At 36.3% G+C, this 14,812-nt stretch overlaps 1 protein-coding gene across 4 annotated transcripts; it reads right to left on the bottom strand.

Annotated features, from left to right (window-relative positions):
• Positions 1-2,593: 2,593 nt before the first annotated feature.
• Positions 2,594-12,825, bottom strand: LOC110711983. 4 transcript variants are annotated; one of them, XM_021890421.1, is made up of 10 exons: positions 12,378-12,825; positions 8,663-8,871; positions 8,316-8,563; positions 7,895-8,227; positions 7,562-7,683; positions 7,198-7,464; positions 5,256-7,078; positions 5,098-5,185; positions 4,429-4,509; positions 2,594-2,788 (listed from the first exon to the last, which is right to left on the bottom strand). In XM_021890421.1, the coding sequence occupies exons 6-10, from the start codon at positions 7,432-7,434 to the stop codon at positions 2,720-2,722; spliced, it is 2,298 nt and encodes a 765-aa protein (XP_021746113.1). In that variant the 5' UTR covers positions 7,435-7,464; positions 7,562-7,683; positions 7,895-8,227; positions 8,316-8,563; positions 8,663-8,871; positions 12,378-12,825; the 3' UTR covers positions 2,594-2,719. The 4 variants fall into 4 exon arrangements, 3 of the variants coding, with proteins under 3 accessions (XP_021746113.1, XP_021746115.1, XP_021746114.1); XM_021890423.1 differs by having other exon boundaries at positions 8,349-8,563; XM_021890422.1 differs by having other exon boundaries at positions 8,663-8,865.
• Between the last annotated feature and the right edge of the window lie 1,987 nt (positions 12,826-14,812).

Genomic DNA, 14,812 nt, shown 5'->3' with positions numbered 1-14,812 from the left:
GGCCCAAGTGATGACTGGGACGAGGGTTTCCTGCACAACAACCACACGTAAACTGGCCTCGGGGGTTGTGCTGAGGAAGGCCCCTCTGATGCCGAAGTCAGTACAGTGTTTAGAGAGAGAAAGCTATGCAAGATAGTTAATGCTTGAGGCTTGAAGTGAATAAATTGAGAGAGAGAAGTCAAGGCTTTTATACCTTACTCAAGTGGATAAATTGGGCCTTGAGGTCAAATGGGCCTGCCATGTTGACCGGGCCTTTGACTGACTTGGCATGTGTATGGATAGTTGAACCTTATTTGGGCTTGATGTTAAATCATTTGTGGATCGACCCAATTAAAGCAAATTGGACCCAAGTAGAATTTACTAACAAAGTTATTATCATGAACAAATTTGATACTCCCTCCATCTCATAATACAATGTCTCCTTTCCTTTTTGAGTAAACCAAAATACAATGCCTCTTTCTATTCAAAGGTTGTACTTTTTGACATTAGTACCCTCGTTTTTGTGAGTTGTCATCTTTTTTCTTTTTCTTTTTTGTACTTTTAACATCAATTTCCAACACTTTCTCTCTTTATCTCTTCAATTACTTCCAACTACTTTTTCTTTCACTCTATCTTTCTCTAACCCCACATTCACATATGTACTTCTAATAATTAGTTTTAAGGAATTTATAAGTTTCTTAATTCCCGCGTAAAAACCCAAAGAGACATTGTATTATGAAACGGAGGGAGTACTTAATAAGAGTTAATTTATATTAGGAAAAATTGCTTTAAATAATACCACCTTTCACCCGTCCGCTAAAAACAAGTCGACCTTTTGATTATCTATAAATAATACCACCTCTGGGGGGTGTCCGCTTTAAACAAGTTATTTTACCTACAACTTGAATAACCGGTTAAATTTTTTTTTTTCTTTTTAATAAATTCATTTAACAATGTAATTAACTCTTAATAACAACTTTAATTATGATTTATTAACAATTAAATCAAAAAACAAAATAAAAAAAACAAAAAAAGAAATCAGCCCCCCCTTTTAGCATGGTAGCGCCACCAGTCCCCCATCAACCACCTTAGCTTGCAGCGCCACCAGCCCATCGCAGCAACCTTCACCCACTGTAGCCCTGCATCTCCCTCTCACGCACTCACTCCACTCGCTGCTTCCTCACTCCCCATCGCAGCACCAGCCTCACCAAAAGGCAATCGCCAACCCGCATCAATCACTTCCCAACCGCAATAACCCATACCCGCATCACCAATCACCGTTCACATCACCTACCTCAACCAGCCGCACCAGCAAGCCCAATTGCAACAAACAGAGCAGCCAGCAATGCCACAAAGAGCAGCCAGCAACGCTGTTTTGGGTGGGGGAATGAGAGGGGGGTCGATTCAGGGTGGGGGAAGGGGAGGGGGGCGATTCCGATGGGGGGGGGGAATTGGGCAAATTTTTTTGTGAAGAACCTTAAGTAAAATCAGAATGGGGGTTTTCATTTGGTGATGTTACTTGCATAATTCTTGGTACCAAACTATTGTATATTGTAATGTGAGTGTTTTAATTTCCAATTTTATGCGTTTTGGTGAAGAAATGAGCATGTTTCCATTTTGTCCTCAAGCTTATACGTGAGCTTCAATGGAGTTTCCTCCATTGTTGTCTCTACAAGCTTTTAAAGTTCTTCAGCTTCAATGGTGGTGGCTGGGCTGCCGGTACGACTCGAATACAGGGGCAAGCGAAGTCGGGGTAAGGGGAAAGGGGTGGTACGACCGGTGGTGGTGGAGCTGGGCGCCGGCCGTACCGTCGTCGGTGGAGTCGATGCGTGTGGAGGAGGGGGAGAGGAGGTGGCTGGGTCGTGGGGGAGGGGGATGGGGATGGGTGGTTTTTTTTTTTCAAAAAGAATAATTTTAAAAAAGTTAAAAAAAATTATATATTCAGACCAATAAAATGATGACACGTGTCCATATAACCTATTAATCAGGTTACCAACAGGTTATAGCTTGTTTAAAGCGGACACCCCCCAAAGGTGGTATTATTTAGAGATAATCAAAAGGTCGACTTGTTTTTAGCGGACGGATGAAAGGTGGTATTATTTAAAGTAATTTTTCCTTTATATTATAAAAAAAGAAAGAGTATATCTTTAATAATAAATGAAATAATTAAATGAAAACTATATAAAATGGAAAAAAAAAACAATAAAGATCTATAATTTTAGAAGGGCCAAAATTTTAACGACAATTCAACTCGAAACTTTGACGAACACGAGTCGAGCAGGTTTTATTGGCACGAAACTTTAACGAGCACGAGTTGAGCACATGAAAAAAGATTTCGAGTCGAGTCGAGCACCCCTTAGCTCGTGATCGACTCGCTCGATTAACACCCCTACTTACAACCCTCATTTTCTTAACTCATAAAGGCACCAAACAAGAGATAAGGAAAAATCAATCAATTCTCTATCTTTATCCTTATTTCATACCAAACGTTCAATCATTGAACAATGTTTTTTGACGTTTTTCTTTATTTCAATATAAAAATTGAAATAATTTAATGTCCCTTTTAATCACCTTTTGTTGTTAAAGAAAAAAGAATGGAAGGAAAAGGGGGCAATTTTTGAGAAAAATATTATGAATCCATAGTCATAGCTGTAAACGAATAGAATGTTGAAGAAAATCAAGTATTCTAAACGTGGTAAGGTGTTAGCACCTTGTACAACAGTTAGCACATAAACAAATCCTAGTTGATGTTATCAGGTTGAGCATTTGTGTATTTTGTGCAGTCAAAAGGACCAATCACCCGTTTCACCTGAAAACAATACCAGAACTGTAAGAACAGTTTCCAAAAATTGCAAATTTAGATCAATCATCTTTTTTCTAAGAAAACAGCAATGCTTTAATATGATATAACCAACCAGTAAGTATAGGAGGAAATATAAAGAGAACTTGTAGATTATAAGAATGCTAAAGCCTTTCTTAAGAAAATGAATCAAAGAATGCTAAACTCATCTATAAGAGAGCCATTGCGGCATATTAGAGGTGTGATTCCAAATTCCAAGCATAGCTTCAATTAATTTTGTCAGATGGGTAACAATGACTAAGTTGCAAAAAAGTTTAAGGAGGTGAAAGATATGGGTTAACCCCATGCAAGGAAAGAAAAGGTTATAGATTGTATTCTTCGTGGTTTAACCAAAGCAGCAAGGATTTTTTTAGTTATTCAAAGGAAAGAAAGACAAGAACACGATGTTCTAGAACAATACCAAGAGGGGCCTAGGTCATGAAAGGCACCGCACCATGAGATATACATTATACCACCTTTGATGAATTTTTTTTTTTTAAAAAAAGCAGCTCTATCTAAAACAAGATGTGCACTACTTAGGATAATTCAAATTCTTTAATGTGCAGGCACAAAAATTGACCTTTCAACTGGTAAGAATACCTTAGAATTCAACATTTTTTAAAACTCAGACATCAAATGGTAAGAATACCTTAAAATTCGAAAGCAAAGCCAGACTCTTTAATAAGGAGATATATGCTGGTCACCGGTCATTAAAACCTAGAGTTGGGGTGTATACTATTCTAAGTCTTAATAAAAAAAAAGTAATTAATAGAATTTCAAGTCAGCTTCAAAAGGAATTAAATAATTTACATCCAATTATCTCAATCCATTGATGTCAGATCATTCTCCCATTTATCCATATGCGTGAAAGCAACTGGTGGTATGAGTAGACCATTCAGGTTTTACATCTTTGAATATAGAACAATTTTCAGGTATTGGGAAGAGAGTAGATCAGGAAAAATGAAAAATGAAGAATGCTTGAGAGTGGAAGAATGTGCTTTTAAAACAGAAATTGAGGGTTTGGTGGCTGGTCCTAGGTGACTCCAAGTCTCCAACTATCAATTTCTCTACAATACAATTAAAGAAAAAATTGGTACAGAAATTAATTCCTTCAGTACACAAGGACACAAGGTATTAAGCTAACTTTGTGGGTGTTAGGGATGAAACTATACCCTTCTGTACACAACTAATGAGTCACTAGCAATTCAGCTTACATTTTGCCAATGATTGAGTTTCTGCTTGTCAATTCTGCCAGAATTAGCATTGAGGAGAAAATGATGCAAAAGCACCAGGGTATAATGATTACAAGTCATAGTTTCATTTTTTAAGGTATAGTTGCTTAAGGAGTTTAGGGAAACAGAGCTGCATTGATCAATCAGCCACAGGATAAAAATAGACCAAGCAGGAGCTAAAGCATAGAAAGTTATGCAGGCATTGATAGAGTAGTAGTTTCATACTGAGCAATTAGGACACATGAAGCAAAGCACCATGTCTTACACCCCAATTATATTGCCAATGGATTTAGATATCATCGTTTAACCATTCAAGCCGTATGTCTTATATTTGCATCAATATTCAATAAAGAGAGGCGACGATCAGGAGACTCATACCGGTGACCATGGACTAGGTTCAAGTGTTGACTTGTCGGGAGGTGAATGTTTTACAGGACCGGTCTTCAACGTTAAAATTTCCTGCCACAATGAAGCAGCATTAAGAGGATAACTTGAAAATTTGAGTTGAGGAAAGATCAAATACTAGAAGACAAAGAACTGTCTCATTGCTGTTTCAGATACATTACACTTTAAGAATTCAAATACAACTGAACTCTGGAAACATGTCAAATAATTCCTATTTTTACTCAGCTCTCCACAGACAGCAGGGAAGGAAAGTTAAATGTTCTATTGAACTTTATTAGTGTTTTGCTAACATACTTTCAGAACATTTTCTTTATATCTTTTTATATACGATACAAATACTAAAATATATGTATTATTTATTAAACCACATTCAGTAAAAGTGTCAAACATAGGATTGGGGATAAAAAAAAATAGTAGATGAAGGTCCTCCATCTAGAAACTAGCAAAAGACAAGATAGTGTTAGATTAGAACTATGACCAATAAGATATATTACAGCAATCTTATGACAAGCTAAATGGAATTTTTAAGAGCAACTGCATAGTGAAACACGTACATTAATAAAGACGAGTGCATTACTGGTCTCCATGACTGTAATAAATACAGAACTTTTCAAGTCTAACTATATGATTAAAATGGTTTACCTCTCCAGCAGATTCAATTACAGCAAGCCACTCATCTGAGAATGGAACAACATTTGGTGGTGGTCTCATTGACTTTTGGTTTTCTGTCCTGAATATTGGACTAGTATAAGACATTGAGCAACTTATGTATAAGACATCAAGAACTCTACTATACTTACTGTTTTGTAGCTGCATCCTCGTTATCTATAGCTTCGGTATTGCATGTTCTTTCATCAGTTATATTCTCAACATGTTGGGAAAAATTCAGCCTAGCTTCCCTTGGTGAGAGATTGCACCCTTGTTCAGCTGATACAATACACTCATCAAAAGTTTTTCCCATCAAAACTTCTTGAGGTGATATTTCATCGTTATTTACCGGACATTGATATTCTTCTGGATCAGAATTGGCTACAGCTACTACCAACTGATACTTGCATCTCAATCCTGATGATTGAAATTCCAGATGAGTAATTTTAGGAGTAGATTCATTGCCGTTGTTGGAAAGACTGCTAAGCAAATCAATTTGGTCCTTCACATCCTCCATGTGGTTGTTAGATTGACCTATTCTGTAAGAACTGTCTTCTGACACTGTACTATGATTCAAGTCTGCCTCATTTTTCTGGAGAGTCATTTCCTTGGCAAGCAATTTTTTATTCAAGACCTGCTGCTTGTCTGCCTCAGCAAATGAGTCTTTAGTAGTTTTTGTGTCTTGATTACTAGCTATTGAAGCATCAAGGACAGAACCATAATCACCAGATATTCCACATTTAGAAGACTGGGACTGTCGTTCACCTTGATCTGAGTCGCCCAAATAATCAATTTTAACAGGAACTTCATTCAACAATTCCGTTAAAGTTGAAGCACAATGACTGGCCATCTCTACAACTTCCAAATTCGCAGCACAAATTTCTTTGGTATCATAATTTGCAGAGGTTCTCTGCTGTACATCATGGTTATCAATTTCTTTGTCTTGCATTTCTGAACTTTCACTGAGCTTCATGGTTGGCAACTTGCAATCATATATTACTTCGTCTTGTTCATCATCTACACATTCAAACTTTGAGTCACCCGCTACGCTGCAATTTGCATTGCAGATATCTGTTACCCCACTAATTTTGCTGTCAGCCATAACATTATCTGTGCAAACTGGAACAGCAGAGCCTTCCTCGACCACTTTTATTGAAGACTTGTCATTTACAAGCAAATTTCTTTCAGCAACCTGCTCCTTCATGCTTCGTTCACTGTTGGTTTGATCTAAATCATTATCAGGAGTTCTATTATCATCAACAATTCTGCTTGATGGGTTGCTATCAGGGGCCAACATCAAATTGTCATAATGACTAATTGAATTGGTTTGTGATTCAAGTGTAGCATCATTGTTCGCGGCTGTTGAATTGACTTCCACTTCTAATTGCTGTGATTGAATTTCTGCAATTGCTTCACAAGGCTTAACAAGTTGAGCTTCAGGGCAAGACTCATGGAATTCATCCGCCTCACTTCTGATAGATCTATTTTCTTGTAAGAGAATGAAATCTTTATTATAGCTGGGTTCCTCAAATTCTATATCAGAGCACACTGATTTGCAATCCTTACTAGCCTCTTCTTCAACCTGCAAAGAAATAGACACCTGGCCTTCATATTGCATTTCAAACGTGTCATGATAATCACATCTAGATTGCTCATCCTTTGTCGATTCAGAAGTCTTGTCTCCTCCTAAAGTTTGAACTTCAATTGCCTGCTGATAGCAATTTTTTTGTATCACGCCAGAATGCACTTTAGGGGCAACAATTAATGAAGTGGAGCATTTATCTGTCTTTTGTGAGCACAGCCCTGCTTTTCCCATTGCATCAACATCAGGGGCTCCATGTAATAGTTGTGTACGCTTGAAGTCATGGTTATGATCTGCAACTTCAGATTTCCTTGAAGTTGAGATAGTAGACTCAAGGAGGTTAGGCAGCTTACTATTAACCTGTGATAAGGTATTTGAAGCAGGTATCTTTGTCTGGAATGGATTAGAGTGCAAAGTTAGCCACATAAAGGTTCAAGAGCACTTTTATATTGTAAAAAATTAATTTCTAAGAGGCTTGAACAAGAATGCTTTTTAGGAAGCTTATTTTATACCTCACTAAAGAATCTAAGGGATGGTGACGGCATTCGTAATCCTGATGGTTTTAATCCTTGAACTTGTACATTTTTTCTAAGATCAGCATTATCAAATTGAACATGGGACAAGGCTGCAGTGCTACTTGTTTCATCAGTGGACTTGACCAAACCAGCCACAGCACTCAGGAGACCCTGAACTGAACTGTTTTCGGAAAATTTGCTTACTTTGGTGGTGTTTGGAGCTCTTTGACTCATCAATGAATGCCTTTGCAAAGCTGAGTTGACCTATGTGGAAAATTGTGCTCACGCATTAAATGTCAAAATTCCTATAAGCTTATAAATCAGTGCTACTCAACAAAACCTTTACACATCATATTCTCACCACATCATTTTTCAAATCAGCAGCAGGCTTATTATATTTGGATACTGACTCCAAACTAGATATTGCAGCATTAGAAGTATGCTGGACTTTTGATGATAATTTTGAGCTTAGACTTTTCCGGGCTGCAGAATGGGAAGAAATAATGCTAAACTTCAATAGTGAGGTGGTGAAACCAAAAATGAAATACAGATGATCAAGATGATTAAAATTCAAAAAGAAAAGGGTGGCTTGTTGTATACTAAAACAAAACTGAAAAAAGTTCATTCAAATGCAGAGATAGAAATATGAGTCTCACACACAAAAATTAATTGTACCAAGGCAAAGTTAATAAACCTGGTTGAGGGATCAAGCTGCTTCCACCTGCTGCACTATGAATAGTGGTCACAGAAGGCACAGAAGAATTTTTCTTTAAAACTGAAACTTTAGGAATTTTTGAGTTTCTTGTTGATATTGGTTTAGTTCCTGTATTTGAAAGTCTCTTCTGAGTAATATATTAGTTAAGGACCACTATTTTCGCACTTGTAATGTATGAAATAATACAAATACAGGCTCTTATAATAAAGCACTATAAGGATATGAAACAGACGTCATCGGAGAAGAGCAAACTTCCCCTTTACATACAGCCTTCTTAAGACCATGGCTGGGAGGGGCAACCTTTTGTGTGGACTGTACATATCAAAATACAAAAAATAATTCTTTAGGATGCATTCTAGCAAGAATAGATCAGAAACAATGCAGAAAAATAGATACTGACATTGGAAGCTGAAGTTAGACTACCGCTACTTACGGAATCCTGCTTCATGGGTGAACCACAAGTAGCATTTCTTTTGTTAGGGTAACCAGATGGCAATTCTTTAAAAAGATCTACTTCAAGAGTTTCCAAATTCGCTGTGCCATTGTTCGCAGGCATTGAATTTTTTCCATGTTCATCTATGACAGAAAGACTATCTGTACCATCTATAGTTCCACTAATCAAAGATAACTCTGAATCATTGAGCACACCTGAGAGAAAGACCAGTCATTTAATCAACAAAATAGTCCAAAAACAGTCTCTTTAGAGGTAACTATAAAAGTCATCCTTTGAGGCAACCCAAAGAATACCTTCTTCAGTGAAGAATGCCCTGTCCCAAGCCAAGCTTTTCCTCAAATTGTACCCACCAGCCTTTTTGCTCCTCTTCATTTTTTGTGGTTCGACAATAAGATATGGCACACTCCTAACATGTTTTCATTATCACTGAGACTTTCTTTATTGCTGTAAATTGAAACACTCCCATGAACTTGGCTGCCTATGTTGCCTGTTAAACCTGCAACTAAGATGAAATGAGGCAAATTTATTTACATAATTTCGCTCCAAAGGGATTTCACAAGCTTCCAAACATTATAATCACAAGTTATTATACCAACATAAAAATGCACTAAAAAATACTCTCTAGTCTCTAGAGCAGCATTGAATGTATACTGTGCATATAATCAGCAAACAACATATCATGTACAGTCAGATTTAAAACCTACTAGACTGTTGGTGATCAGGAAGAGGGTGTAATAGACCCAGCTAACGGTCCAATTCCTAAGCCCAAACCGCCAATTAAGCTGTACTATCAGAGAAGGGGGAAGGCAGCCAATACCTTAGCACTTCCACCACATGAGGACAAGAGTAGTTAAGGGCTGCAACTCTGAAAGAAGGGAGGAGCACACCAACAACACCAAGTAGTGGAGCAGCGTGACAGTAGAGCAGAAAGTAGCAGTAGAATGAGACAAATGTAATTAAGGGCAATATAGCCTAGGCTTGTATGTATAAGAATGTTTGTCTTAGAGAGAGGGGTATGAGATTAGACAATTGAAATAGAGAGTAGTATCCTGAAGATACTTTTGGAGTGGTAGGCTGAAGCTACCGTTTATCTTTCAATCAATCAATCATCAACCTTTTTGCTGGTGTTCTTGTCTCTGTTATGCGTGAGTTTAGTCAGTGAGGTAGTGAGTTCTTCTCAGAGGGTAACATACCATTCATTTATAACTGGGTGAAACAGAGATTCTGAAAATTTACGAAACCAAAACATTCTGTGTAAACTATCATTTCTATCATTTGTCTACACCATGTGAAAAACAGAAATATCCGGAATTTCCAACACCCAAATGGCAGTGTGATCAATAAATAAATGTATAAGGCTCTTCTATAAATACACCAAAAATTAGTCTATAAAATATATAACCTTGAACTTGTGTCTTAACTACAAAACCAACCTCACTAGAGTCTATCTGTAGTGAACATTTCCAAAAGAAAGACTTAAACTTAATATAAAGAGTAGATAATCTTTTAAATATATTCATGAACACAAGTTTTTCCTTCTTTGGACCTAAGAGCCAGGGCCTCTCAGTTAGGCCAAAAAAAAAAAAAAAAAAAAAAAAAAAAGAAAAAACCATGATAGGAATAGAGCCCAATAGACTCGACTTGATGTCATTTACTAAAATCTTCCTCTGATTCAAAATAGATACTATGCTTTAACCTCTCACTAACTTTGACCTTATATTTATCCTAATATAATGTGACTTTGTAAAATGCACTTGGATCAATCTCAATTTATATTAGGAAAATTGACTGGAATTATCCCAACTTTGCTCGATTCGTCCAAAATAATCCCAACTTTCGATTATTTTTTAATAATCCAAACTTTAATATGAATTTGTTTCTAATGGCCCCAACTGATTATAAAACTTGTTATAACAAGTCACCTAACACGTGTTAGGACATGATTGGTCAAAAATAAAGTAAAATAATTAACTAAAAAGTTAAAAAAAAAAATTAATTAATTAAAAAACTATTAAAATATTAAAATAAGCCACCACTGCCTAGCGCCTAGCTGGCCTACTCCCCGGTGGCGGATCCTGCCGACGCATTTCCCCCCTCCCCCGCCGACTCATTTCCTCCCTCCCTAGCCGACGAAGCTCACCTCACCCCTATCCCCTTTCCCCTTTCCACGAACAACCTTAGCAGCCCGCTGCTTCTCCTTCCCCAAATTTCCCCATCGCGACGCGGTACCCTCCTCCCCATTCCCCGATCCACCACATAAACGCGCCTCCCTCCCCGAAACGACCCCTCCCCTATTCGCCGGCACCCAAAACCCTACCCAACATAACCTAAAAACCAAACGGAAAGGGGAGAGGGGTGGGGTGGGCTTCGCCGGCGAGGGAGGGGGGAAATGAGCCGGCGGGATAGGGGGAATAGGCCAGCTAGGCGCCGACAGTCGGTGGTTGGGGTAAGACTAGGCTAAGGGCGGCGGTGGTTGGATTGGTTGTTTTTTTTAATAATATTTTTAAGTTAGTTAATTAATTAAACCAATAACATAAATTAAAATTTTTTCAAAAAAAATTAAAATTAAACTTATCTTTGACCAATCACGTGATGACATGTGTACATTAACTTTTAAAAAAAAAATTACCTATTTAACAGGTCACCTGGGACCATTGGAAGCAAATTTGTATTAAAGTTCGGATTATTAAAAATAATCAAAAATTGGAATATTTTGGGCGAATCGAGCAAAGTTGGGATTATTTCAGTTAATTTTTCCTTTATATTAACAGAATGTCAGAATTTTAGAACTTTTACATATATAATTAGAGATATTAAGGGCATGTTTTTTTACCTTATAAAATTCAGGTCTAATAAGTTCACATAAGTTTAGATAAGTTACAATAAGGTCCAATAACTTTAATAAGATCTAATAAGCTTAAATAAGGTTTATTAAGTTCAATAAGGTCTAATAAGTTCCAATAAGTTAAATACTTCATAAGGTCTAATAACTTCCAATAAGTTAAATATAAATTCCAATAAGTTTTAATCAAGTCTAATAATAACATCCAATAAGTTTCAATAAAGTCTAATAAGTTCAATCGGGTCTAATAAGTTTCAATAAGTTCAATAAGGTCCAATAAGTTTAATAAGATCTAATAAGTTTAATAAGATCTAATAAGTTTAATAAAGTCATATAACTTCACTTAAGTTCAGGTCTAATAAGGTTAAGAGAACACACCTTAACTACCAAAGTTATGAATTAGCACGAGTTAAAGTCAAAATACATCATCTAAGTTAAAACAAAGGAAGTTACATTTTAGACAACCTATGAATTAGCGCGAGTGAAAGTCAAAACATAGCATCTATGTTAAGACCGAAAAAGTTACATTTTAGACAACAATTTCAATGTTGTTCACCAGCATGATTGAAGCTATGTGATTTACATTGCAAATTTAGTCTAGATTGATAAATTCATTAACTGCCGAATTTCATTATAGATATAACGATTATATTTTCATTCAAAATATATCATATAGCCAGATATCTGACAAAATCCTAATGGTTTCATCATCCTCTATTTTCTAGATAAGCCTGTATTGAAAGTATTTCTAAAATTTTTGTATAACATACAAATTCTCATAGTTTTCTGACAGATTGCCTATTTTCTACATCAAAATAATTGTCTCATCTACAATTGTTAGGGAAATATATATCGATTTCCAGATTACTATTCAAAATTCCAATATTTAGTTATTCATTTTGCTTACATGATCCTAATAGAAAACGAAAAAAATTTAATTCAAATTCCAGAAATATAATGCAAACAAACTAGTACTCCGTAATAGATTACTACTTGAAAACAAATTCCCTAAACTACATAAAATACCTCAATTTGGGCGAAATCAGTCCACATTTCAACATAAATCAACATCAAATATCAACAAATGAATTCAGGACACTATGAAATCGAAGAACCCTAAAACTAAATTACTCGAATAAGGAAAATGTAGAAATGAGAAAACTAACCTTGAGAGAGACAAACGCAGAGATTAATGCCGGCGGAAAAAGAAGGTGGTCGGAGTAAGGCGACGGCGGCCGGAGGTGTTGAGTCGGTGGTGGTGGTGGTGATGATGAAGGAGGTATCGGGTATGAAGGTGGAGAATAAGCAGGATTCGGAGGTTCAAATTTTGGCTCACTCCTTTGAAACACTGTTGCAAATAGTTGAACTGTAGAACCAGTATATTTAAATTATCGAGGCGGGATCAGAGAGCGGATTTTTAAATCAGTACATATATGATCAGGGCCTATCTTAAACCAAAGAGAATTACGGAGTAGTCCGGTTTTTTAAGTGAGAAATTTGAATTTTTTCTTTTAGCTATGAATCTCTATTACTTAATGATTGAAATTTTAATTATTTTCTTTAATTTTGCTCAAGTAGTCTATCAGTTACGTATGGCTTCTGGTTTATTTTCATAATTAGTCTTATGCGTGAATCAAGGAAAATCTAATTTTTAATCTCTTGATAATATTAAGATTTTCACTTTCTTAGGAATTACTTTACGATTAATTATCACTTTTGGAATCCTAGACATGGGATGTATGCCTGAACTTGTTAAGGTCATAAGCTCGTGTTGCTTAGTGTTTTTTGACTGAACAACATATACCTAGATATTGATGCATAATTAATTATATAAAAAAAGCGAATAAAAAATATTTAAATGAATAACTTTCATTTCAATAGCAGTAAACTTATTAGAAACACTAGTTTAGTCCCGTGCGTTGCACGGATTAAATATCTATTATTTGTTTAAAATAGTTGTCAATAACTGTGTACTCGTAATCATAATCTCATTAATTAATTTTGATAGAAATATTGTACTTGTATTTATTTAGTCTTGAACTTAGAAAGAAAAAATAAAAAAATAAAAAAAAATAAAAGAGAGAGAAAAAAAGGATGATGTCAAAAATAGTTTTGGCGAGAAAAAATTTCATGAGTAGTTGACATGTGTCCCTTAATGATGCCGGCATATTTTGTTTAGTAATAGTTAATAGATGCATGATAATTATTATATAAGCCACGGGGGAGTAAAAAGTTGGTGTCCAATTTTTAAATTACTCAAACTACCCCTAAAAGCTAAACAAAAAAAAATGAAAATTTCCATATTTCCAAAATTTTATATAGCTAGTCTTAAAGCTGGGCACGGGCCAGGTTGGCCTGCGGGCAGCCCGGCCCGGCACGAAAGTCGGCGTGGCACGGCCCGGCCCGGCACGAAAGTCAGCGTGGCCCGGCACGACTCGGCCTGGCACGTTCGTCGCCTGGTGTGCCGTGGGCCGTGCCACGGACAGAGTTTGTGAATTTCCGGCACGAGCCCGCCTCTTGGCTCGCGTGCCAGCCCGGCCTGGCACGCCACTAACGACTCTAATTATAGCTGTTGTTGCTTAATGGCCATTGCTCTTCCCCTTTTTCTAACGGCCATAAATAGCTCTTTTCCCCTCTTTGCCTATAAATACCAAATTTTCATTCACCAAATCACAATTCAACTCATCTCTTCTCTTAATATCTAATTCTCTTAATCTCTTATTCTCTTATATTCTCTAATTATTATTTATTAATATCGAAAATAATTAAAAGTTCGTAATCGTAATTAGTGGAAAGCGTTGAAGTACGGTTGTAAGATCTAAACTAATCTTAATTTATTATTGTTGTTATTGTTATTGTTATTGTTATAATTATTGTTATTAATTATTATTATTGTTATTATTATTGTTATAATTGTTGTTAGTAATTATTATTATTGTTATTATTATTGTTAAAATTGTTGCTATTAGTTATTATTATTGTTAATTATGGCATCACCAAACACAAACAACCCATCATCCTCTAGGAAAGCCTGTGGTAATAGGTCTAGGGAATCACCTAATCCAATTACCCCCCCCCCCCCAATTTCAAGTCCGACCAATGACCCCGGTAACATCCCCCTAGGCTTTGAACAATTTAGGCACGATGGTACTTCCGGTTTTCAACCCTATAACATTAATAATATGCCCGGATTTCCACAAAACCAATTTCCACCACTAAACCAATTTCCACAATTTGGTCAATTCCCACCTAATTTCTTTGACCACTAAATTTTTATTCTAGCCAAGGTAGCCAACAAGATACCCTAAATGCCTCCGGTTCTATTACTAACCAACAAATCCTCGAATCTACAAACACCCAATTCCCAAACAACAAGAGCAATGGTTAACCGTAAGTGACATGGTAAATATCAAAAGCCGCAAAAGTGATGTATGGCATTATTTTCTGCTAAATAAAGCCCAAACAAGAGCAAAATGTAAAACATGTGGTAATATATACCCGGCACAATCCAAGTCCGGGACAGGACACTTAAGTAGACACATGAAAAGTTGTGAAAAACCAGCTAGTGATCCAACTTAGCCAAAAATTTCCCAATACCATC

This window comes from Chenopodium quinoa, unplaced genomic scaffold (assembly GCF_001683475.1).
Source record: "Chenopodium quinoa cultivar QQ74 unplaced genomic scaffold, ASM168347v1, whole genome shotgun sequence".
Taxonomy (NCBI): Eukaryota; Viridiplantae; Streptophyta; class Magnoliopsida; order Caryophyllales; family Amaranthaceae; genus Chenopodium; species Chenopodium quinoa.
The sequence above is the reverse complement of the archived record's forward strand: the minus strand, read 5'-3'. Positions and strand labels throughout refer to the sequence as shown.

Bases quoted from the DNA above. Each gene is read 5' to 3' on its own strand.
- LOC110711983 (XM_021890421.1), bottom strand. From the start codon at position 7,434: ATGAGTCAAAGAGCTCCAAACACCACCAAAGTAAGCAAATTTTCCGAA. The intron at 7,079-7,197 runs GTATAAAATAAG...AATCCATTCCAG, and splicing joins CCCTTAGATTCTTTAGTGAG to ACAAAGATACCTGCTTCAAA. The intron at 2,789-4,428 runs GTATGAGTCTCC...TATTGTTTTCAG, and splicing joins AACCTAGTCCATGGTCACCG to GTGAAACGGGTGATTGGTCC.